The sequence below is a fragment of the Pinus tabuliformis genome, chromosome 6 (assembly GCF_031772625.1).
Source record: "Pinus tabuliformis cultivar Carrire ecotype Pingquan chromosome 6, CPIR1, whole genome shotgun sequence".
In the NCBI taxonomy this organism is placed as follows: Eukaryota; Viridiplantae; Streptophyta; class Pinopsida; order Pinales; family Pinaceae; genus Pinus; species Pinus tabuliformis.
In genome coordinates, this window is record NC_142292.1 from 1,093,123,413 (window position 1) to 1,093,148,082 (window position 24,670).

General features: G+C 41.1%; 1 protein-coding gene across 1 annotated transcript in view; it reads right to left on the reverse strand.

Moving 5' to 3' along the window:
- OWL1 (DNAJ heat shock N-terminal domain-containing protein) overlaps positions 1-24,670 on the reverse strand; it is a 405,956-nt gene that overhangs the window by 346,853 nt on the left and 34,433 nt on the right. Inside the window, exon 2 of the mRNA XM_089425106.1 lies at positions 19,106-19,392. Coding sequence (XP_089281232.1) covers positions 19,106-19,392 — 287 coding nt within the window. The remainder of the gene's footprint in view (positions 1-19,105; positions 19,393-24,670) is intronic.

Consider the following 24,670-nt stretch of genomic DNA (forward strand, 5'->3'; position numbering starts at 1 on the left):
TCAAAATTCCATGTTGCCCTTCTCTTCACTACTCTTCAATCTAGTCAAGCCTCTCACTCTAGAAAAAAATCGCTTCCTCCACAACTTTGTGTCTTTACCTCTCCCTTCGACTTATTTTATAATTTCAGTAAGCCAAAACCCCTAAACATAATCTCTTAGGTGATCAATTTTGATTTTTCATGATCTTCTAGATTGATAATTACCTTCCAATTCTTGATTAATAGATCTTATGTTACATTCATCATTAAGCAATTATACATAGAAAATCTCAACAAAAATGCAATAATGATAGTAGGATCATAAGGAGATAGCCAAACAAGAGACACAAATTTTTACCCTAGGAAAAACCCTAACTAGGGAAAAACCCAACAACCATTTCTTAGGAGAAATTGTACAATTCAACAAGAGATACAATCTGATTTTTCCCAGTCAAATTGACCAACAAACTAACACAAGTCAAACTTGGTCAAACTGCCCACAAATAGCCTTAGTCGGCGTGCAGTAAAATTGCAAGAAAAAGACAGTTTGAATTTCAACCTCCTATTCCTGCCCTGAAAAGCTCGGTTTTTTGCCCAGATGTCTGTCTAGAAAGATTCAGTCCGCTGACCAGAAGATTTTGTGGTCAAACTTTGTCCTTTTTGCTCTCTCTCTCCTTTGCACATGTGAAAAAAAACAAATGATTTTAGTTGATCCAAAGTGCTCCAAATGGGTGAAAACGAATGGCAATATATAGTTGTTGACGGAGTTGAATAGGTGTGTCTCTTTACTTGGGCCAATTTGAGAAATATGGAGTCGACTTCTACTTTTGGAAGTAATTTCAAAATTCGAAATTTAAATTTTCCCTCTTTTATTTTGTCGTCGACTTGAATCCATATTTGAATTTTTGCTTCTTTTAATTTTGTGGGCTAATGTTATTTAAGAATACCGACCGCAACTACCAAAATTCAACACTCCCTCTTAACTAGGGAGGTATTCTCTTTGACTTCTTCAAATGTCCACTTTGTATAAAATTTCTCCTTCTCTAGAAAAGATTGAAAGAGCTTGCTATGTTGATGTATCTATCCACTTCAAGTGGAAAGCATCATGCAAAGGGATCTAGTTGCCTACTCAACTCTCCTTTGCAAATGGATTTAGTCGCCCACTGGCCAAAGGCATTCTAGGGTCCTAATGGCCAAATATCATTTTGGCCGTCCGGGATCAAGACTAGTCCTGGGTCAAAAATTATCCAAGTCATCACCTAGAACCTGGTCAACAGCTGTGACCTATGGTGAAACCCTAGGCAATTACAATACCTGCATGCCAATTGAATGGTAGTACACTTGCCCGATGCTAAACTAGGCATTCACTCTACCCACTAGCCAACTACCTCTTAGCAATGTGGGGGAGCAGTCTAGGCCTTGATGCTCTCTAGGCCATTATCCTTAGCCACATTACATGGCCCCTGGTCAATATCAATACCTTGGCCTTGTCAATATCCTGACCTAGGGAGAATGTCTACCCCTTGATGCTACAACATCAACACTCCCTCTAACTGAGGGAAGCATTCTCAACTAATCTAAGCTTGTACCTGAAATATACAAACTTCAACCTGGGACAGAGACTTTGTGAGAATGTCAGCATCCTTCTCAACTATAGAAATGCATTGGAGCCTCATTGCTTCCTTACGTACCATGTCTCGAATATAGTGGTACTCAATGTGCTTCGACCCATGTTAAATTTAAGTATGTTCTATGCTTAGAGCAATTTACTTCAATTTTTCATATTAGCCCAATGTCAATATTCAGATTAGCAATCACATTAGCATGTAGTAAAGTGCAGATAGAACATAAACATAAAACAGTAGAAGACAAGAGGACACAAGATGTGGCACCAGCCAGGGACAAACCCCAATGTGGGGAAACCCTTGATCAAATCTTCTTTAGTCTCCAATAGTTCAGCAAAGAGAAAGAGATAGAGTACAATGATTTTAAGTCAATACTTGACTTGCCAAATAGAAGATCTGACATCAAAGATTTATACCTTGAAGATGACACACTGAGGTTGCAGTTCTGACATCAAGGACTGCAGTTCTGAATACTGGTTAGGGCATATTTATTAACCCTCAAAATCTACCCAAATTGCCTTCAATTAATGTGATTGTCCTCCAAGGGAAAGTTGTCCCCTTTGCTGTAATGCAGAGCAGCTTATAAGCCCTTAACAATCGCTCTGCCTTCCTCTCATTATAGTGGCATCCTACAGCTCTTAAAGCAGGACTGCGACAGCCATTCAAGAGGATTGTTCCATCCTTTATGGGCCCTTAGACAGCTCCCTTTCTTCATGTCCTTTAACCAAGATACACAGCCTTCTTTCAGCGCTTCAGTCTTCCTGGAATGGCTATTGAACAGCCCTATTTCATCCACGCTGACTGCCTCTTCTTGTTGTGATCTTAAGCTTCACACTTCGGCCCTTCTCCCTACAAGAGCACGCAGGAACAGCACTCAAAACAACCTCTCTTTCACAAGTTGTACCTACAGCAAAACATAAGACTTCCACGTTGATTCTAGGGCTTCTTTCTTACTGTCTTATGGCTCCTTCTTGCAGTGGCTAGGGCCTTCCTTTTGCTGAGAATAGGAGCCTTTAGCTACGTGTATAGCCTCTCTTGATTATGTCTAAGCCTTCTTTTGATTGCCGCTAGGGCTGCCTTTTACCATGGCTTAGGGTCTCCTTTTAGCTGTGTTTTAAGGCTTTATTTGAGCTGCGACTTAGGGCTTTCTTTTAGTTGTGTTTTAGGGCTTTCTTGACAACGGACTAGGGCTGCTAATTAGGCCTCCTTTCGTTACAGATTAGGCCTGCGGTTAGGGCACTAAGGCACCTTCAAGACTGCGGCTATGGCTGCTTTATGACTACGGCTAGGGATGGCTAGATCTCCTTCCTTTAGGACTGCGTATAAGGCTTCTCCTTTAGACCTCTCTTTCCACTAAAACCCAAACGAGTGGAGAGAGAGATCACAAGATGAGTGTGTCAAATGACTTGAAGACCTCTTCTATTTATAATGCAACGTTGAGGATAAGTAGGGGTAATTTGCTTGCTGGCCGACCTTGACAATTTGTCAAATAATACAAATAAATTCATATCTCCATAAATACTTGTCAGAATCGGATGATCTTTAGATCATTCCTACACCTCTCGAAGAGAGGAATCCAAGAAAAATATCAGTTTGCCATAAATAAGATGACCCACATGGAGTTTGGCCTAGTTGCCAATTTTAACACTCCCTCTCAATTAGAGAGATCTCCATCTACTAATCCATCTGCCAGTTTGTACTATCTCTGCCAATTATGCAGTGTCCCGCACTGCTCTGTTCTGCTCTGCTGAACTATGAAGAAGAAGAAGTGATCGAGAATGTATCATACCATTCTCTACTGACCCGAAGTCAGTCCCAGATGAAAGAGAGTGTTTCATACCACTCTCACTAATTTGAAATCAGTGCCAAATAAAGAGAGTGTCTCATACCACTCTTACTGATCTGAAATCAATTCCAAATAGAGAGAGTGTCTCATACCACTCTTATTGACCCAAAGTCAGTTCCAAATAGAGAGAGTGTCTCATACCAATCTTACTGACCCGAAGTCAGTTCCAATTGATCCCAAATCAGTATCATCCTAGCATAGGGAGTACGATAGTACACGATGCGTCCATCGGTACTACTATGGTCCCTATCCTCATTTCCCTATTCATTGGCCAGATGAGAGGTACTTTCCATGAGTCCCAGACTACATGGGTAGGATGCCTCAGTAGGAGAAGGATGAACCACTCATCCTGCCTACATGTCGCCATGGGGTATACCAGGGGAAGGCTGAACCACTCACCCTGTACACAACAAATCACTAGGGGAAGGTTGAACCACTCACCCTATGACTGTGTCTCAGCAAGAGAAGGATGAACCACTCATCCTACCTACATAGCAAACCACTAGGGGAAGGCTGAACCACTCACCCTATGGTTGCTCATCGCTCCAAGAAGTACCCCATGCCCCCCAGAGCTCCCAGAGCTCAATATTCATATCATACAGGACCCTCAGGAGAGGGTCTCTCCACGACTCCTAGTCATTCTCAGAAAGTCAAGAGTTTGACCTTTCCCGAGGGCTTTGTCAAAATATTGACGACCTGGACATCAGTCCCAATGTGATGGAGCCTTCTTGTTCCTTGTTGTACCATATCCCGGATAAAGTGGTACCTGATGTCTATGTGCTTGGAGCGATCATGAAATATGGGATTCTCTAATAATCGGATCCCACTCTGGTTGTCACAAAGGATCATGGTGGTATCCAGCACATGTCCAAACAACTCACTGAATATCTTCCTCAACCAGACAGCTTCACACGAGGCCATACTCATAGCTATGTATCCGGCCTCAGCGATGCTCAAAGCAACCGACTTTTGCTTCCTGCTCATCCAGGATATCGAAGCAAAACCCAAAGAGAAACAGCACTCAAAAGTGCTTTGGCGTTCCATCATACTGTCTGTCCAATCAGTATCAGACTAACCATGCAGCTTCACAGCTTCGGCAATGTATCTCAGTCCATGAGTGATTGTGCCCCGAAGATATCTCAAAAGATTCTTGGCACCAATCCAATGTGAGTGATGAGACTCAACCATATATAGGCTCAACATGCTAACTGCAAAACATATATTCGGACGGGAGTTCACCAAGAACATCAATGTTCCTATGAGTTGACGATACTCAAAGGCTTTTGCCAATTCAGGTCCAGCAGCACTACTGCATAACTTCTTAAATTTAAGCTCCATAGGGTAGTCACAAGCTTGTAGTCCACAATTTCAAATTCGGAATCCAACTCCCTCTTACGTTTGTAAATGAGAGGGTCTGCACCTGTCAGAAAGAGGTCATCCATATAAAGCACCAGTATGAGTGGTCTATCATCCACAACCTTAAGGCAAAAGTTTGGATCGGCTTCACTCCTAGTGAATCTCAACTTCATCAGATAGTTGTCAATCCTCTCACACCAAGCCCGAGGTGTTTGCTTCAAACTATAGAGAGCTTTCTTCAACCTACAAATATGAGATTCTTGATCATGAACCTCGAACCCTTTGGGTTGTTCCATATCTGTGGTCTCGTTATTACTTGTAAGTTTTCCCTCGGTACATCCCGAACATATGCCTTCATGCTCTTCTTCGAACTCGGGCATCCTTGTCACCACCTGTCTCGCATCGATTAGGGCCTTACAATGCAGATGGGCAGACCTTCGGTGCCATAGTTCAGACTGAAGAGATGTGACACACGACATGTTCCCCAAAGGACTTCCTGCAACTTGATACAAAGTACCAACCCTGAACCCAAGAGTAAAAGCATCTTTAAAACTCCTTTTCCAAACGCATACCTTTCCATTGATGAATGCCACCTTGTAACCTTGGTCTTCCATTGCCGAAATGGACACCAGGTTCTTCTTGAGATCAGGTACATATAGAACATCTTGTAAGTGAATCGTGATACCCTGATTTAATTGAAGGGTAACATTCCCTACACCCTTTACGAGATAGGTGGCATCGTCTCCAAGAATAATCTCCAATTTTGTTTCCTTCTCTATCAGATTAGAGAGAGCTTCCTTGTATCCGGTGAAGTACCTTGAAGCACCACTATCAATAAGCCAATTTCCCAACGAATCCGGAGGAGAGGTAGTGGAGAGGGTTGATATAAGATAATACTCCTTTTGCTTATCAGAAACAACATTTGATTCTTCATACCTGGAGTTCCTTGCTTTCTTGGAGGGTCGACCATTTCCTTGATGTCCTACATTCCTTTTTGCTTTGCCATTGTACCTGTCCTTCCTTCGATCATTGTTATAGTTGCCCCTAGAATGATTGTGATCATCATGTGATGTGTCCCTTCTATTTGGACACTCCCTCGCATAGTGGCCAAACTTATTGCAAGCAAAGCATCTGCCTTTCCTTCCACCCTTAGATCTGGGCTTTCCATTGAAGTGACCTTTAGACCCTGCATTGTTTCTCCTTTTGGCATTAGCAGAGAAAGTAGTGGGGTTGTCTCTATTAGAAGGCATCTCTTGCTCCACCATCCTGGTTTCTTCTTGAATGCATCTCGACATCAATTCTTCAAATCTCGGAATTCGATCATTATTGAGAATAGTGGTTCTAAATATATACCACTCGGGTGGGAGCCCTCCAAGAGTAGTGATAGTAAGTTCCCTGTCAGATATGATTTCTCCAATCGATAGAAGATCATTCTTGATCTCAGTGATCCTTAAGAAGTAGGATTGAATATCCTCGTCCTTGCCCTTCTTAATATCCTTCAACTTATTTTTGAGAAACAAAATTTGATTTGCATCACTACCCTTGAACATGCTTACCAATCTGTCGTAGATCTCCTTGGAGGTATTTAGATCGGAGATGTAGGCCACTAAACGCTTGTCAATGGAATCTCTGATAATCTTCTTCGCTTTGACTTCACCCTTGGTGTACTTGTTCTTTGTACCAGTTGGTGCATTTGATGGAGGCTCGGGGATTTTACCCTTCACATAATCCAACACTTCTTGTTCTTCCAATGTCAAATCAAGAGACATCTTCCATCCATGATAGTCAAATAGTTCACTGAGCTTGTCTTCAGCCAGGAAGTGGGATGAGGAACCCAATGAGCCTTTTGTCCTTTCCAACTGTCTTTGGTGATTGCTCTTTCACCCTTGCTTGGGTTTTGCCTTCACCTTAGCTCTGATACCATGTTAAATTTAGGTATGTTCTATGCTTAGAGCAATTTACTTCAATTTTTCAAATTAGCCCAATGTCAATATTCAAATTAGCAATCACATCAGCATGATAGTAAAGTGCAAATAGGACATAAACATTAAACAGAAGAAGACAAACCAAGACAAGAGGACACAAGATGTGGCACCAGCCAGGGACAAACCCTAATGTGGGGAAACCCTTGATCAAATCTTCTTTAGTCTTCAATAGTTCAGCAGAGAGAAAGAGATAGAGTACAATAATTTTAAGTCAATACTTGACTTGCCAAATAGAAGATCTGACATCAAATATTTACACCTTGAAGATGACACACTGAGGTTGCAGTTCTGACATCAAGGACTGCAGTTCTGAATACCGGTTAGGGCATATTTATCAACCCTCAAAATCTGCCCAGATTGCCTTCAATTAATGTGATTGCCCTCCAAGGGAAAGTTCTCCCCTTTGTTGTAATGCAGAGCAGCCTATAAGCCCTTAACAATAGTTCTGCCTTCCTCTCATTACAGTGGCATCCTACAGCTCTTAGAACAGGCCTGCGCCAGCCATTCAAGAGGATTGTTCCATCCTCTATGGGCCCTCAGACATCTCCCTTTCTTCACGTCTTTCAAGCAAGATACACGGCCTTATTTCAGCCCTTCAGTCTTCCTGGAATGGCTACTGAACAGCCCTATTTCATCCACGCTGAATGCCTCTTCTTGCTGTGATCTTAAGCTTCACACTTCAGTGTTTCTCCCTACAAGAGCACCCAGGAACAGCACTCAAAACAGCCTCTCTTTCACACGCTGTACCTACAGCAAAACATAAGACTTCCACGCTGATTCTAGGGCTTCTTTCTTGCTGTCTTATGGCTCCTTATTGCAGTGGCTAGGGCCTTCCTTTTGCTGAGAATAGGAACCTTCCTTTAGCTGTGTTTCTGGCCTCTCTTGCCTGCGTCTAAGCCTTCTTTTGACTGCGGCTAGGGCTGCCTTTTACTGTGGCTTAGGGTATCCTTTTAGCTGTGTTTTAAGGCTTTCTTTTAGCTGCGATTTAGGGCTTTCTTTTAGCTGTGTTTTAGGGCTTTCTTGACAGCAGATTAGGGATGCTGATTAGGCCTCCTTTTGTTACAGATTAGGCCTGCGGTTAGGGCACTAGGGCACCTTCAAGACTGCAGCTATGGTTGCTTTATGACTGCGGCTAGGGCTGGCTAGATCTCCTTCCTTTAGGACTGCGTATAAGGCTTCTCCTTAGGACTGCAATTAGGGCTCTTTCCTTTAGACCTCTCTTTCCACTAAAACGAAACGAGTGGAGAGAGAGATGACAAGAGATGAGTGTGTCAAATGACTTGAAGACCTCTTCTATTTATAATTCAGCGTTGAGGATAAGCTGGGGTAATTTGCTTGCTGGCCGACCTTGACAATTTGTCATATAATACAAATAAATTCATATCTCCATAAATACTTGTCGGAACCAGATGATCTTTAGATCGATCCTACAGCTCTCGAAGAGAGGAATCCAAGAAAAATATCAGCTACCATAAATAAGATGACCCACATGGAGTTTGGCCCTAGTTGCCAGTTTTAACAACCTATCATAACAGTCGTCTCCTGCACCTAATTAAACAATTTGGCGAGTAGCTTTTGAAGCCACACTACTTCACAACGTGCCAAACTAGCTGCAATATACTTGGCCTCTATAATGTTGAGTGCAACAAATGTCTGCGTCCTGCTCGTCCTGAAACAACATCCTGATGTTCTCTTCCTGTCTTTTGCACTCTCTTCCCAACCTGTATATTCTTGTGGTTGTATTTCATCAATTTAGACATATCTCAATCCATAATTGACTGTGCCATGCAAATATCTCAATACATGCTTGAGCACGTGCCTTGGCTCAATTATAAACCGATCGGCTTCCTTTACTAGACTTGTTAGCACGGCTGCTTTCCGATCACCCTGACTAGGTGCTCCCTCCAAAACAAATCTTAATGTGACAATCCCCGCTGCCCCCTCAGTCACATGAGTCCTTATGCTCCCATCAGAACAAGTCATATAATAACTAGATCAACCAAGACTCATATGATATCCATGCCCGAACCCTGTATAAATATTTATTCAATCCATAGACATGAGACTTTTTCTCATGTACCTCAAAGCCCTGAGGTAGTTTTATGTACACTTCTTCCTCAATTACTTCAATGAGGAAAGCGGTCTTTACATCCATCTGACATAATCTCCAATCCATAATAAAAGTAATAGAAATAAAAATTCTAATAGAAGTGTACCTGACAACTAGAGCAAGTGTCTCTTCATGATCCTCTCCCTCTTTCTAGGAGAATCTTCACGAATCTCACTTTGTACTTCTCTATGTTGCCATCTACCACATTCTTGATCTCATAGATCCACTTGGAAGTCACAACTGACTTCTCTTTGGAAAATTTTCTCCATCATGGCATCCTTCCAAAAACTATCTGATTGCCTACTCCTTCTGAACTAGGAGTTGGCATGGTTTTAGGTGTTTGTATAATTTCTCCATTTTGAAATCAATCCTGGGAGAATCCTCTTGTCTCAAACTTTGCTTCATTCTTCCTGATGCTTCTATTCATTGCTAAATCTTTAGCAACCTTCATGATGTACTTGCAAACCTCATTAGGAATCCATGGAAGGAACGATTATAACTAAGCAAAAGAAACAAACACAAGAGACCAAATGAATAAAATAATAATAATAATAATCAAAGACAGAAAGTACTTATCTTTTGAGCATTGTAGGGAATTTGTTAACTCCCTCTCGATCCTTACATTATCGCAGAAATCATTCAAATCCATTTGCAATCTCATCAAGCTAGAAATGCTCATCCTTGCCATTAGCATGTTGCTTTCCTTTCCCTTTTGGCATGAGCTAGGGTTTCTTCTTTCAACGAAAACATCGATCTAGGTCTAGCTCTAGGGGTTTATCCACAAGCCGTATGGTTTTCTCATCCAAGACTTCTCGTCTTCTAGGGTTTACAAACCCTAAGATTTCCAAACTTCATCTACACCTTTTGTAAGTCCAACAAACTTTGTCATGTGGAAATTTTTTTGTTATAGCCAATATAGATGAGATAATTCCCCGCATGTCCAAATGTCCAAAACCATAAGTGGAAAAGAATGTGCCATAAAGTCCTCATGCCTGCACCTATGTGATGAAATCCATCATGTCATCAATCAATCAATGATGTTCCATCTTGGTATTAGTCCAAGCAAATGTATCAAGATTAATGATCCATTATAGCTTTTGTAAGGCTTGTATTCTACCTTTTTATTTACTGGCACTATAAAGAAATAGCACCCTCCAACTATCATCAACAGGGACAAAAAAATGTAGGTTGAGCCATAGCAACAAATCTCCAAAGAATACATCATGAAAGTAATGTGTCTTAAAAGAAGGGAATAGGACTATGGCATTCAAATGTCCTCTATAGCATCTTACAAGAGAACTTGCTCCATCAACCAACCCTTAATAAATGAGCAAGTAACAATCTTCAAGTGGCCCTTGATAAATGGGCAAGTAACAATCTTCAAGTGGCACAAGCATGGTCTAGACTTTCGTCATCATCAAAATTTGTCCACAGGTTTTGTTCACAAATTAGAGGTTTCGACCCTCTTCTAGGGCACAAACAAAAATACTTGGCAAATCTTAGATGATTACTCTTGCCCTTTCCAAACCAAGTAGCTCAACCTCCTCAAAAACAATGTAGCAATAGCAACAATTTGTCCTTCAATTCTCCGAATGACTCGGCCTTTACAAGAGGATTTTGGTCCCCAAAACTGATGAGGAACTAGGTCTCTTCTTCACTGTAAACTTATGAATATCTATGTTTGCACTTTCAGAGGTATAGATTGCACTTGTGCTTGAGGTACTCGTTTACCTGTTCAATCCTCCAAGATTCACTTCTTCAAACAATGGTGAGTCTTAATCTGAGAATTAAGTATTAGCTCCCTCTGGTTTCTTGAACCAAACAACCTTCCAATCTATATTGGCAAGTAATGGCACCTTAGTGGGATAATTTGTTTTCAAGGTATCGATCAAATGGCAACCTTGACTTACAAAGGAGGCTCCTTTTAGTGACCTGTATACACAGCAGTCTTATCCACAATTTTGAGGTCTATAAGTAGGAATTACAAATCTAGGAGGGGCATTAAACCATGCTACACAACCTCTTTAAACAGATCTTAGTAGATCTACTATATAGAAAAACAACTTTGTTGTCCTCTTCAAAGGCTCTTAGCGTACTAAGTTCACCCATTGAGGCCTCTCGAACTGAGGCCCTTCGGTCCTCCTAGGACAGACCTGAAGCATCTCTGCCTTCTCCTTAGGCTATGTGGCCTACCTTAGATGGGTTGTGTCCTACCTTCTATACTTTTGCTCAGAGAACATGATGTCTGAGGCTGAGATATTAAGGGCGGTCTTTTCCTTCTTTTATCTAGCAGACAATATTCTTTCTTCTTCAAGACATAATCAAAACCCTCATTAACTTTGTCCTTTCTTGTTGGTTTGAGGTTTGAACTACGGCTACAGAATTCTATCTAGGGCTTTTTTTTTCATGGTTGTTCTTTAACCTTGCTCAGATTCCATGTTGAGTTTTCATGATCTTCTATACTGATAATTACTTTCCAATGATTTCTTAATTAATCCATCTTATGTTACATTCATCATTAAGCAATTATACATAGAAGATCTCAACAGAAATGCAATAATGACAATAGGATCATAAAGAGACAGCCAAACACAAAAGGCACGAATTTTTACCCAGGGTAAAAACCCTAACTAGGGAAAAACCCAAGAACCATTTCTTAGGAGAAATTGTCCAATTCAACAAGAGATATAATCTTATTTTCCCAATCAAACAAAGTCAAACTTGGTCAAACTGCCCACAAATAGGCTTAGTCAAACTGTAGGAGATAGGCTAAATTTCGACCACTTGTTCCTGCCCAAAAAAGCTTGGTTTATTGTAGAAAATCCACAAAATTCTGCAACTGCTAATATGAACAATCTAAAATCTAATTTCTTTTCATATAAACAAAGAATTTCTCTACTTATTTTGCAGCGGGATAGGAACAGAAATAAATGCACACTTTCAACAACACAATTTTTCTAGGGAACCCAACTGGCAAAACCCTCTGCTTGATTATTGGTAGAAACTAAGCATTAGATCTCTTACAAATACAACTTATTTCAATATGAAAACAAACTTGTTTTCCTGCCTCGAACTAGGCTTGAAACCCTTGCAAGATTGGTGATCCCTATCTTCTCTCTATGAAACTCACACAAGTACCAACCTGTGCTCTCTACTGCCTTGTCTCGCCAACTTGTGCTCACAAGACAATGATCAAATTTTGCCTTCGTTCCTCCTTATAAGCACTTCGATTAGGCTATTACTGGCAAGTTCTATTTGAGGAAAGTCGAACTGTTGATTGACTAGTTAACAAAAGCTCACTGATTGTGTTAATTCGTCCTTCCTATAATTTAGGAGCCTAACTCAATCAACTCGTCCTTCCTATAATTTAGGAGCCTAACTCAATCAACTCGTCCTTCCTATAATTTAGGAGCCTAACTCAATCAACTCGTCCTTGACACAAAATAATTCACACTAGAAGACAATAAACTCGGCCTAACACTAATTAGCAATAGTTAACTGCTTCTTGCACTCCTAACTTTGGGAATTTGCCCTAAATTTTAGGAACTCATCCTACTTTTTAGGAATTAGCTCCTAACTCATAAGAACTTATGCATGCTCAAGGAGAAACTCATTGTGGTTCCTTTGATTAAGGCACAAATCAAGGAACCCTTTATCACTAACATTTTCAATATCCACTGCCCAAATGTCTACCCAGAAAGATTTGGTCTGCTGCACGTGTGAACAGAAACAAATGATTTTAGTTAATCCGAATTGCTCCAAATGGGTGAGGACAAATGGCAAAATATAGTTGTTGAAGGAGCAGAATAGATGTGTCTCTCTAGCTGGGCCAACTTGTGCTTTTGGAGGTAATTTCAAAATTCAAAATTTGAATTTTTCCCTCTTTTATTTTAAAGCCGACTTGAATCCATACGTGAATTTTTGCTTCTTTTAATTTTGTGGGCTAATGTAGTTTAAGAATGCCGACCGCAGCTACCAAAATTCAACAATCAATGGCTAGGATAAGATCCTAAGCCTCACTTGAGATCATATCTAAGTCATTTAAATAATTATATTATTTGTCCTTAGAACTTTGGCCTAGCAGTCCAGAATAATTAATTAGATTAATTATTGTATTTTTCCTAAGTTAACCTTAGGAAAGAAATCATAAAATCATTTACTCCACCAAGCAAGCACCTAAAAAGGCAATCAAATATCTTCTACATGCTAAGCCACCAAGCCTGGGTAGAAGACCTTCCAGAGCTACAGAAAACTTCAGCATGATTATCTTTCTTTGTTTGCACTAACAGATTTGTATTAATCCTCCATTCAGGGTTCAAACTTTTTAATTGCATCTTGGTGTTTAAATTAATTATCTCAAGCGTGGAATGCTAAAGAGGTCAACTATAACGCTCAATAATTTTTTTGAGTTAATAATACTTGTGCGAATTTATATGTCTTTTTTTTTTGGTAGGTAAGTACCCACGGGGGATTTGAACCAATGACTTATCACAAGGAGTGCCTTAATAGTGTACCCATTCACCGTCAATTCAAAGCCCCGTGGGCATGTGCGAATTTAGATGTCAAATATGTGATCAATTAAAAATATATATATGTATGTTAAGGTTAGTGGTTAGGTGGCTAAATCACCATAATCAACCTAGGGTGTTACATAATAAAGTAATGAGAGATCATTAATATGTGTGGAAAACATATGTTGCAACAATGATGATAAAGACTTTTGCTTATATTCTCTCTCCACCATTGTGTGTGTAAATGTGTGCACCCTTATTTCCATTGTAGTAGCAAAGCAACACTTGTTCCTGAGATCCATAGAAGATGAGGGTTGGAGTCTGGACTGGTTTGGGCATCAGGAGTAGGTCTAAAGAGCCAAGAGAAGTCCAAAGCTTGTGATCAAATACAGAGGATGAGGCAATAAAAAGGCAAGTGAGATTTTAAACCTTTTATTTCAATTTTCAAAAAGAGTACAAAATAGAGTATATAAAGCTTCTAAGTTCTAATTTATAAAATTTACATTCATTTATTCCAAAAGATTATTTGTCAAAAGAATAAAAGAAAAATGATAGCCTAGTGAGACACCACATCTGTGAGAGAGGAAGCAAGACACCAGTAAACGACAAGCAGCAGATTCGATACAGCATTTAACCTAATGGCAGAAGATCCATTACAGGAGTAACCCAATAGCTCCCGTGATTTCTACACATTTGTTTAGTTAGCAGACTGTGTACATGGCAGCAAGAAACAACAAAATATATTTGAAGAGCAGCGAATATATGAATGAATAATTAATCCCAGTGGCAGCATTCAGTTAAATGGAGATTAATAACAGCAGTGAATAATATTTGTAAATCCAAGCATTATTTTTAAGTTGTTCATCTGGCAACAATCAATGAATAGGTTGTGAGTCACAACATTTTCTTTCAAAAATGAAAAACCCATACCATCAGCGACAGGTATATCCATATATTTTTACAGTTGGAACTGACTATTATTTTATTTTTTTGCAAGCAGCAGACCCTCTGAGAGATTAAAAAAAATCAGCATGATGCTTTAAAGAGTGAATGAAAATGTTGAAAGCTGAAGTTGCAGAGAATCTTGTTTTTCACCAGAAATAAAAGGTGCAGTGACAAAAAACTGCATTTGCAAACCATGCAACATAAGGAAGAAGTAATTAGCAGAGAATTTCTTTTGCAGACCAGGATTTTCAACACCAGAACACGTGCCCTAGCAGCAAGTAGCAGACAGAAAAATGCTTTTTGCCCATTAAGACAAGAGCAATATAAAGATATTGCAGCACCATTTGAGCAGGCATAGGGCATAACAGGTAAATAGAAATAGCAGCAGTGAGTAAAAGTCAGATTTATAACTTATGAAGTTCGTGTGGTTGACTTTGGAAATTTTTAAATGTTTTCAGTTTCTTACAAGATTAAACGAGATTAATAAGACACAGTAAGCAGAGATACAGTTTCTTTTTGGCATTGGTCAGAAATATTAAGGAAAAATAAAGTATTTACCCAATAACTTTGCACAGAAAACTGATCCAGAAAACTTGCTTTACCCTGTAGTTTGTAAAACACAAGAGACAGAGGTTGATGATGAAACTGATGAAGTTATGGCTAATTGCTTTTACTACTATTAATCTCTTGGCAATATATACAGAAGTTCAAATGCTCAACGTGATAAATTGTCCAGATGAATCCAACTAAACCCAGCCTTCAATGTAAGGAAATGGCAGTCTAATAGAGTCAGAAGATTGTTTAGATGGGTCTTATGGAATTCTGTAAATTGAGAGATACAACAATCTGATCAAGCGCCACCTAAGTCCCAGAATCTGGAAATGATGATAAGCAAAAGATACAACATGAAACCAGGTCATCATCCTAGAGAACCAGCAAAGTGTGAAAATCTGGTGACCCAAATCCCTACTGCAGCAATCTGATGTTATTTCTCCTACTTGCTAATTCTCTTACAAGTTATTTACAGTATTACACAGTAAACATCGAAATAAATACAACTACAGCTTTCACAACATAAATAATATGCGGAAACAAGAACTGAGCAAGAAGAAATAACACACACAAGTGACACCGTTGTTTTTGGACAAATGTCCCCGGGAAAACCATGCGGGAAAACCGGTGCAGCAGTTGAGAGTTTGTATTATTATGCAGTAGTTTCTGAATACAATCTTTGGATGCCTTATTGGCTATCTGATACAGAGAATCTGACTGGCAGAGAATTAGTGAGGAATACCTCACACTATCACTGGAAATTCGAAACCGATCCAGGCTCTGGATGGCAAGCCCTACACTGCCTCTGCGTCAACCTACGCAATCTAGTGTTAGAGCTAGTAGGCTCTGCGTCACCCTTCTTGTTGGTCGATTTGTCTCTGGAACTTTGACTTTTCTGCCCTTCCAATCTCACACCCCGGCTTCTGGCTCTAAAACTCAACTCTCTAGCCAATTTCGAATCTCCTCTCAGGCTCTGCGCTGCCTCAGCGTGGCTCTACGCAGCCCAACGTGACCCTGCGCTGCCTCTTCTGGATCTCTTTACGTCCTCTGCAATGTATCCCCGGATCAGGAAACTCTCTAACCGGAAAACTATCTTTGTCCCTCATTGCAAGAAATCTCCTCGATGACCTCTCCGGCAACTGTTGTGCTGCTCTCTTGAGAAAATCGATCTATAATCTCTCACTCGATTTATTTTCCAAATGCCCATCAAGCCTCTTCTTATAATCCTCTTGTTGATCAATCAACGGCCTAGATTAGATTCTAATCAATGGCTGAGATCATTTTGACTCAATCCTCGTCCTCATCTAGAAGTTTCACCCCCAGTTTAATTAATACCTTTTAATTATTTTAATTTCCTAAGTTTAGACTTAGGCATCCATTAAAAATAATTAATTATTTTAATAAAATTGTCTCCGGGAGGAATTTCCCAAAACGATTTCTGGGTATTTTAGAATACATGTGTCCTAGCCTCCCTGCAAATTTTAGGCTTAGAGCACATCTGATGCTACCAGAAATCAACATTCCCTCTTAGCGAGGAATGTGCTCTAATAATGCAACGGCAACCTACTGAAGCATCACCCTGATTTTGTAACATCTCCCTCTGTGTTGTTGGTGTCTGACATCACTGCCCACCAACTACTGCGCAAATGTTGCATCTATGATGTTGCTGACTCTGCATGCTACTACCAACTACATTTGCACTGCAACACTGCTCCAACTGTTGATGTTGCCTTCTGCAACAACTGCAATAGAAAAACATCCAAAATATTGAACCAATTGTGTTCAGTATGATGCATCCGTCGTCCGAGTTCTGACTGTTGCTAGCCTTTGCGCTGCCACTGAAGTCTCTACGTTGCTGCTAACTCTGCTATGTGCCAACTACACTGTTGCCAACACTAGCTCTGCGTTGCTCAGTATCTGACTGCTACTAGCCATTGCATCTGTCACTCTAGCACCTAACTGCACCACCTCAAACTGGTCCATTCCGCTACTGCTGACTATGGGCTCCCGTAGCAAGGTCTTGATCCAAGAGGTGGACTCATCAAAGATCCTGCCCATCTGTAGTTCTTTCGAACTACAATACTAGATCACTCCACCTCTCCCCTAGAGATATCTAGGCAATCATGGCAAACTCCTCCTCCTCAATCCTTGTGGTTGCAACCTGGGGATCATGTTTCTCGTCCTTGTCCTTCTTCTTCAGAGGACACTGTGTAGCGTAGTGAGCAAATTCACCACACCAGAAACATTTGATCTTTGAGATGTCCTTCTTCTGCCTCCGTTGCTCCTGTTGCCCCTTTCATGCAAGGGTTGCATTCTCCTCCTCCTCCTTGGGCTTCGTCCCACTACTGCTGCCTCCATCAAGCTTGCACTTGACTCAATCTCACCTCATCTCTTCCTGTTGAAGAGAGACCCACATTCCTTCCCAATCTGGCAATTTCTCTCTACCCAGGATACTCTAGACAAATACTTGCCATTCTTCTAAGACTGAATTCACGGTCAACCTCACCATCTCTGTAGGTTGAGGTGATGATCCTACAACTGCCAACTAATCTCGAACTTCCTGAAGCTTTGATAGGAACGGATCAATGTGTTCCCCCTTCTGCATCCTCGCAGATCTCATTTTCTCCTCCAAGTACATCTTTTGTTGCTCAGAAGATCATTGATACAACGTAGCCAAGGCATCCCACATCTCTTTGGTCGTCTCTTTGCCAACAATGTGACATAGAACGTGATCCCTCACTCTGTCGAGGATGAACTGCTTGGCCTTCACCATCTCAGCCTTGTATTTCTTAAGCAGATCTGCATCGGTAGGTTCAGCTACCACACTATCGACATAGGTTTTGAGATCATGCTCATCTAGAAGGCAGGAAATCCTAGCCTTCCAGATCACATAGTTGGATGCTCCATCCAATCGATCTTGATCTCTCAGCCCATTAGCTGCCATTTCTGCCAACAAAAGTCGAATTGCTCCCTCTCTCCTTTGCGCAGCTGCTAGGCTGGCCTACGCACTCCCTACTGGAGTTAGTAGATCTGCTCCTCGCTACTGTTGCTCAGCAACTGAGAAATAGAATTCCTTGGCTCGAAATTCACTAAGGAAGAAATTCCCTCAAAAGGTGTCTTCTTCCTTCTTCTGACGTTTTTCTGCCCCAGCAACTGCTGCAGAAAACTGCGTCTCACCTGAAGACTGCTCAGTGTTGGATCTGCTGCTGCACTGCTCCCTCTGCCACTGACAAATCAGTGAATCATGAACTGGAAATCTTACCTCTCTGTCAACTCACTCGAAGAAAGATTTTCCTCAAGAATCTTGCCCTCCTTGCTTGGACTGCGCAATCCCTCTAGGGATTCGATCTGCTGCCTACGCAACACTTCATAGTTCATCTCACTATGTTGTATCTCACAGAGATTGTTTTCTTATAGTCAGTGTCATGTAATCGTGCAGAGCTTACCTTTTTTGTAGGCTTTGCATTTGTCTTTTATTTCTAAACCCCTTTTGCATGGTTTTTTAGATGGGGGATGTTTTAGGCATTCCTTTTACAACTACTTTTAAGCATCATTGAATTATCTTGGTCATATAAGGCGATTAAAATGGTTTCCTTTCTTTCTTTCTTTACCAACTACAAGAGTTATCATTATGCTTAGAAGAAGAGTGTACATTATAATATTATATTATATCATTTTGCCTTCCTTCTTGTGATTGATTTCGATAAGAGTATATTAGATTGGGAGTCTTGCTGTAATGATTTTGTCTATGCAACTATTCAACCAACTTTCATTGGCAACATTCCTTTATCCAATCTTAATCATATTGCCCCTGTGAGCTATTTTCATATGTAAATATGAATCAGACAGCTGTGGCAAGACAATTTCCTTTGAAAATCAGCAATATTATTCATTTTCCTAAAAAGGGAGGAAGTGCATCAAAGTCAGCACTCAGTGGAAGAGAACCTAAAAATCCTCTGCTGAGAAAGGTCAGAATCACCTAATTATCTGCCAAAACCACTTTCTTTACCTCATTTGCAAGTGACCAACAAAATGACAAAAATGCAGTTCTGTCGAATATGTTGATCATGCAACAATTGAAAAACAGAAATGATGTGTATACACAGAAGCTCTTGAAACATTGCCAAAAAGCATCCAACAAGGGAGCACTCATAAGTTTCTGAGTAAAAAAGGTTTAGAAAACAGCTTATCTTATACCCTTTTATAAGGCTATAGCCATTCAGCAACTGAGGCAAAGATAAATTTGCCAGAAAAGACCCCGAAGGCCGCACATGAGCTGCAAATTTCTCCTCCTCTCGCCGTTGTTTCACCCTCTCAAACTCCTCCCTTATCTCTTCCGGTGTTTTCAGTCTTTGACCAAGCTCCAAACCTGATGTTAAACCTTCCATACCATAGATATCATAAATTTGCCTCTTGTGTGCATCACTCAAAATTTCATATGCTTCACGTATTTTTTGAAAGTTCTCTGTGGCAATGTCTTTCATCTGCCATGAAAAAGTTAAGGAGACAGTTAACCTCTGCGTAAATATGCATAGAAGAAAGGAAGTATAATAATGCAACCACTAATGCATCTCAATCAAGTTAATAAAAATACATTATTAGAATGGTGGCAGAAATAAATAAAATTAACAGTTTTTCAATTCAAAATTGAAATCACAACATAAGTTGTATTAGCAAGACCAGAAAACTCCTAATTTGATTATATTCTTCACTTTTCTGCTGACAGACTGTCAAAACCAGGTTCTTCTGTAGAATGCATGTTAATATGTAAGTGAGAACATAGCAGCCTGGGCAGTGGGCAGTCTATAAGAAATACAGAAAAGAATTTATATTGCAAGAAAACTTTGTATATCAAAACAAAACAAGAAGGTCACTGACTTTACCGTATGAGAATGGTTATTCTAGGCATGTTAAGGGTGAAGTAACACAACCTTCCTGAGAAAATAAAATAATGTTTGTTTTAAGATCATATTAATTGTAGGCTGTAGGCTAATGGCGTTTATTAAAATCAGTCAACATAAAGACACATTTTAATTTATCTATAATACAACAAACTCACATGTGGGCACACATGCACCTAAAAGAAATTCAATTCAACTAATGTGAGCAAAGCTAATTATCATTAGCAAGCCACACGTAATATATATAAAAGGGTGCCCTTGAGGCTAACTTTTAGTGTCTCCTCAGTATTATGTCTTAAAGACAACTAGAGAAATGTTAGTCAAATAGCTTGACAAGACAAACTCTCAAGAAAGTAAAGAATGACCATATAGTCTCAAGTAGAATACGAAATAAGCTTGATAGTTAAATAATTGTTGAACCCCTCCCCATGGCAGGTGACTATGGAATATGCGCAAGGCACATTTAAGATATGGGAACCCTGGGGATGGTGGAGATTTGTGCCACCTCCCACTGGTGATGGCAGTTAAATGACGATCCAGCATGCGATGGTGTTAATTTTAGGTATGTTCTATGCTAGAGCAATTTATTTTCAATTTTCACAGTTAGCAATCACATAAGCATTAAGATAAACTGCAGATAAAACATAAATATAAATCATAGAAGACAAGCCAAGACAAGAGAACACAAGATGTGGCGCAAGCCAGGGACAAACCCCAATGTGGGGAAACCCTTAATCAATTCTTCCTTTATGTTCTTCAAAGTTCAGCAAAGAAAGAGAGAGAGAGAGAGATAGTACATTTACAACAGAAGTCAACACTTTGACTTATCTAGATCTGAGCATAGATTATCTCCTATAACGAAGAGATCAATTGAAGACATTCTGCTTCAACTGATTCTCCAAGGTGACTCCACCTATCATCGCGTTGCATCTGGTCCTCTTGCTGCACCACTGCATACTGCACCATGCTGCATTAATCATGATTATCATCATGCTGCCCATGCTAATGTGCATCATCATCATGCTGCTGCCCTTGCTAATGTGCATCATCATTATGCTGCCCTTACAGATGTGCATCATCATTATGCTGTTGCCCTTGCTAATGTGCATCATCATTATGCTGCCCTTACAGATGTGCATCATCATTATGCTGCCCATTAAACTGATCCAAGTCTGGTCATGAACTATGACCCAACGCTTTCTCCACATGCTGCCCTCCAAGTCTTCTGCACCTGTTGTCTTTTACTGTGACTAGTTAGGGCTTGTTTTTGCTGCAACAACCCTTCATTCAACCCACAAATCAGCCTTGAATTTACTGTGGCCTAGGCAAGGAGTAAAGCCTTTCTTGTGAGCTGTTGTTCTGGGCATATGGCAGCCCTTAACAACTCAACGCAGGCCTGTTTTGGGAGGCTAGGCCTGCAGCCTAACTCTACTGGCTGTGGCCCTCCAACAGCCCACCAAAACAGCCCTCTTCTAGCCCTCAAACAGATCCACAATACTTCCCATCAAACTCAGCCTTCCTCCAAGAGACCTCGGCCCCTCTACCAGCAACTCGGACTCCAAAACAGTGAGCTCTGATTGCTGCCTAGATCAACCTGAGGCTAGGTCATCACTATTAGGCTAGCGTATTACTCTAGGTGTCTCACTCCTTCTCCAAAAACCCAAGACATGGAGAGGAGGAGATCACCTCAAGAATGTGTTACAAATGACATCAAATCCTCTTCTATTTATACCAAAAACGTATAGGTTGAATAGACATGATGTTTAGGTTTCTTGAGCCTACATAAGTTGTTGATCGGCTTGATAATAATTCCATAATCAAAATAAATTCATATCTCCATAAATATTTATCGGAATCAGATGATCTTTAGATCTGTCCTGAATCCCCGGGACTGAGGGTCCATCTCCCATTCGATCAGTGAATGGGACGATCAGCGAACATGCAGGTAGGTTGGGTGAAGGGCAAGGTATGTCAATCGCTTGTCTGTAATCAGACAAGGTCTCCCCGAAGGCCCGGGACTGTAACAATCACCTGGACGCATCGACTATACCCGACTCAAACAGCAAACCCATGAAAATGAGTGAAAACGGTATGTCGATGCGCGGCGTAGGGCCTCCCAGGCCTGTAGCCGGCTCAGGAAGATGGTACAAGATACGAAATCTTTCCATCGAGAGTATCCACCTCCCACCTCAATCTGAAAATTCTGCATAAAGAAAAGATTTCATCCTTCATGTCCGTTAGGAGCTCTCTATTCATATGGAGGGGAAACTCTTCTCCAAATTCTCATCACGCACTCTTGAAAGGCCTTAAATTACGCGTACCCTTGGTTCCAGCTGGGCAGCGTGGTCGTCCAAATCAAGCCCCGAAAAGGATCGATCCAATTCAGCCATCAGTCAGAGAAAGCGAAAATGCAACCAGAAATATGCACATCGTACAAGGATGAGGATAATTCACTACCCGAGCTACCGTGGCCAAGTGGGTGAGAAGATGGGTTCAAGTAGGACGATGAAGCGAGACCAAGGAAGGGAAGGAAGCCTCGAGATGAAGCAACAAGGAGGGGGTCTTGAGATGGGGAGAAGTGATGTGATGAGTTAGCCTTCAGGGCAAATGGTGGATAGTTGTCCCTATCGAGCCGGGATGATAATGAACGGAGTTGTTTAGGGCCTTCCCACCTTCCTTCATATGGCCGAGAAAGAAGTAAAAGAAAATCAAATAAGCAATAAAGAAAGAAATGAGTTTCAACCTGCCTTACCACTTTCGGTGGCTTTCTGCTGGTGGGATGATGTGAGTGAGAATTGGCAGTGCCTCCAAGGCGTAGGCTTGCCAGCTGAATCTTGCTCTTGTCTGAATCGATGTTTTGTACTCTGCAATAAACATCAATTTGTCTAATCCAATTGTCCAAGTTTTTTACATTCAACTCTCCATCATATATAGGCAAATCAAATTTAGCATCTAGCTTAATCAAAGATGCCTTCTTGTCATGTACAGGGCTATTAGGAGGTGTGAGAAAGCTTTCTTCTTTCCCTTTGCCCTTTGAGTGGTCATGGAAATGTGACTCATCTTCTCCTTTGTCCTGTTTAGAGCCTGATGAATCTTCATCCTTGTGTTTTCTAAAGTCCTTATACATTTCTTCTACCATGGACTTTATGGCTAGGAAACTATCTATGAATTGAGGGTCTGGCCCTACAGAACCTTCCAAGGATAGACTCTCCCAATCTCAAGATAAGTTTCGAGTCTCGACCAACTCTCCTTCTCCTAATTTGAGCTTTCATCTAGTTAGCATTCAACAGCGAAACCAACATAAGCTTGTCTAACCTTAACAGCCTAAAGCTCTTATACCACTTGATCTGAAAATCACTCTCGAGTGACCTCAATTAATTAATTATTGAATGAAGGTATTACAAACTCATGTGCTAGTGTGTGTCCATGTTATTTTAGGCAACGGATCGATCAGATTGCAAAATACACAGACACTAGAAAATGGAAAATAGCAAGAGAAACACAGTAAGCAAACACAAGAACACAACAATTAATAAGGAGTTCACCCTATCCTCCAGGGCTACGTCTCCGGTCCAGCTCTCAGTGGTGGCCTTCTTTTATTGTGTCTTTAAAGCAGAGAATTACAATGAGGAGCTCAAACTGAGTCTCCTGAAACAGAATTGCTTGGCAGGGTGGTTCTTGGATTCCCCAAGCCACTAGAGTGCACAGACTCTTTTCCTTTCCAAGTCTTGACCTCTCTGGTCTTTAATGGAAGGAGCCCAGTGTGGTGCTCAATTCCCGATAGTCCCTCTCAGGCATTTCTCGATGCTGCCTTATGCTGCAGGTCAGCTCAGCTCTGTGTCTTTTCTGATTTTCTTCACTGTCTCTTCTTTTCTCTGTCTTCGTCTTCTTCTCTCTGTTCTCCGTCTTGTGTTATGTTCTGTCTGTTCATGGCTTTAAATCCAATCGATCTCATGACTGCTCAATTCCCCTTCCGCGTTCGTCGAATCACCTACTACTATTCACTTGGAATTCCCTGTCTCTACGTCATCATCAACGGCTCACAGGGAGTGACCACTTGTCCTCTCGCTAACTGCGTCAGCTCTACCTCGTCGGTTCGGTTTTCCAGTTACACTGTGGAATGAGTCATCCGCCATCTCAACGGTCAAATCGGACCTCAAATCCTTATACATCGCGGCTTAATCCCCTGTTAAATCCGGTTCCTCCATCGGGCGCGATCTCAGCCGTTAGATCTGGAGCCCCCAGATCTTACGACATTCGCTCATTTCGCGCAGTTGACATGCTCGACTGTTAGCGCGCAATGAGCGGTAGTTTTCTCTCTCCTCCGCCTGCCACGCGTCGAGCGCTAAATGGAATTGCTCGTTTTTCTCCAAATCTGCTTACCGCCCAAGGGTGCCCCCAATATACTGTCGGTTTTGGAGCGCGGGTCCCGCCTTTAGCCTTTAGCGCTTTCCCCACGGTTTTCCCGGTTTCCATGCGACCAAGCACTTCGGGGCTTTCCTTCTCGAGGGGTTTTGCACAACGATGATCAGAAATGCTCTCTGTTTCCCGATCCGGGCTTCCCAATGGCCAGTTTCAGCTCCCGTGCGGTCTCCATGGGCCTCGGTCAGCGCGCTTTGACCGAGGTCCTCGTCGTTCCTCACTGGCTGCCAACTGCCACTGTTCAGACGTCTTCCTGATCGCTCTGTGCTCTTGAATTCGAAGTTTTGTCCTAATTTGATACAGTCATGGTGCTTTGATTATTCTTCATGGATCCAATTCGGATCAAATCCTAAGGCTCTCAACATCTAAAATAAAATCTCTTACTCATGAAACCCATGAAGCAAGCATTACAAAAATAATTTTATTTTCTTCTTTTCAT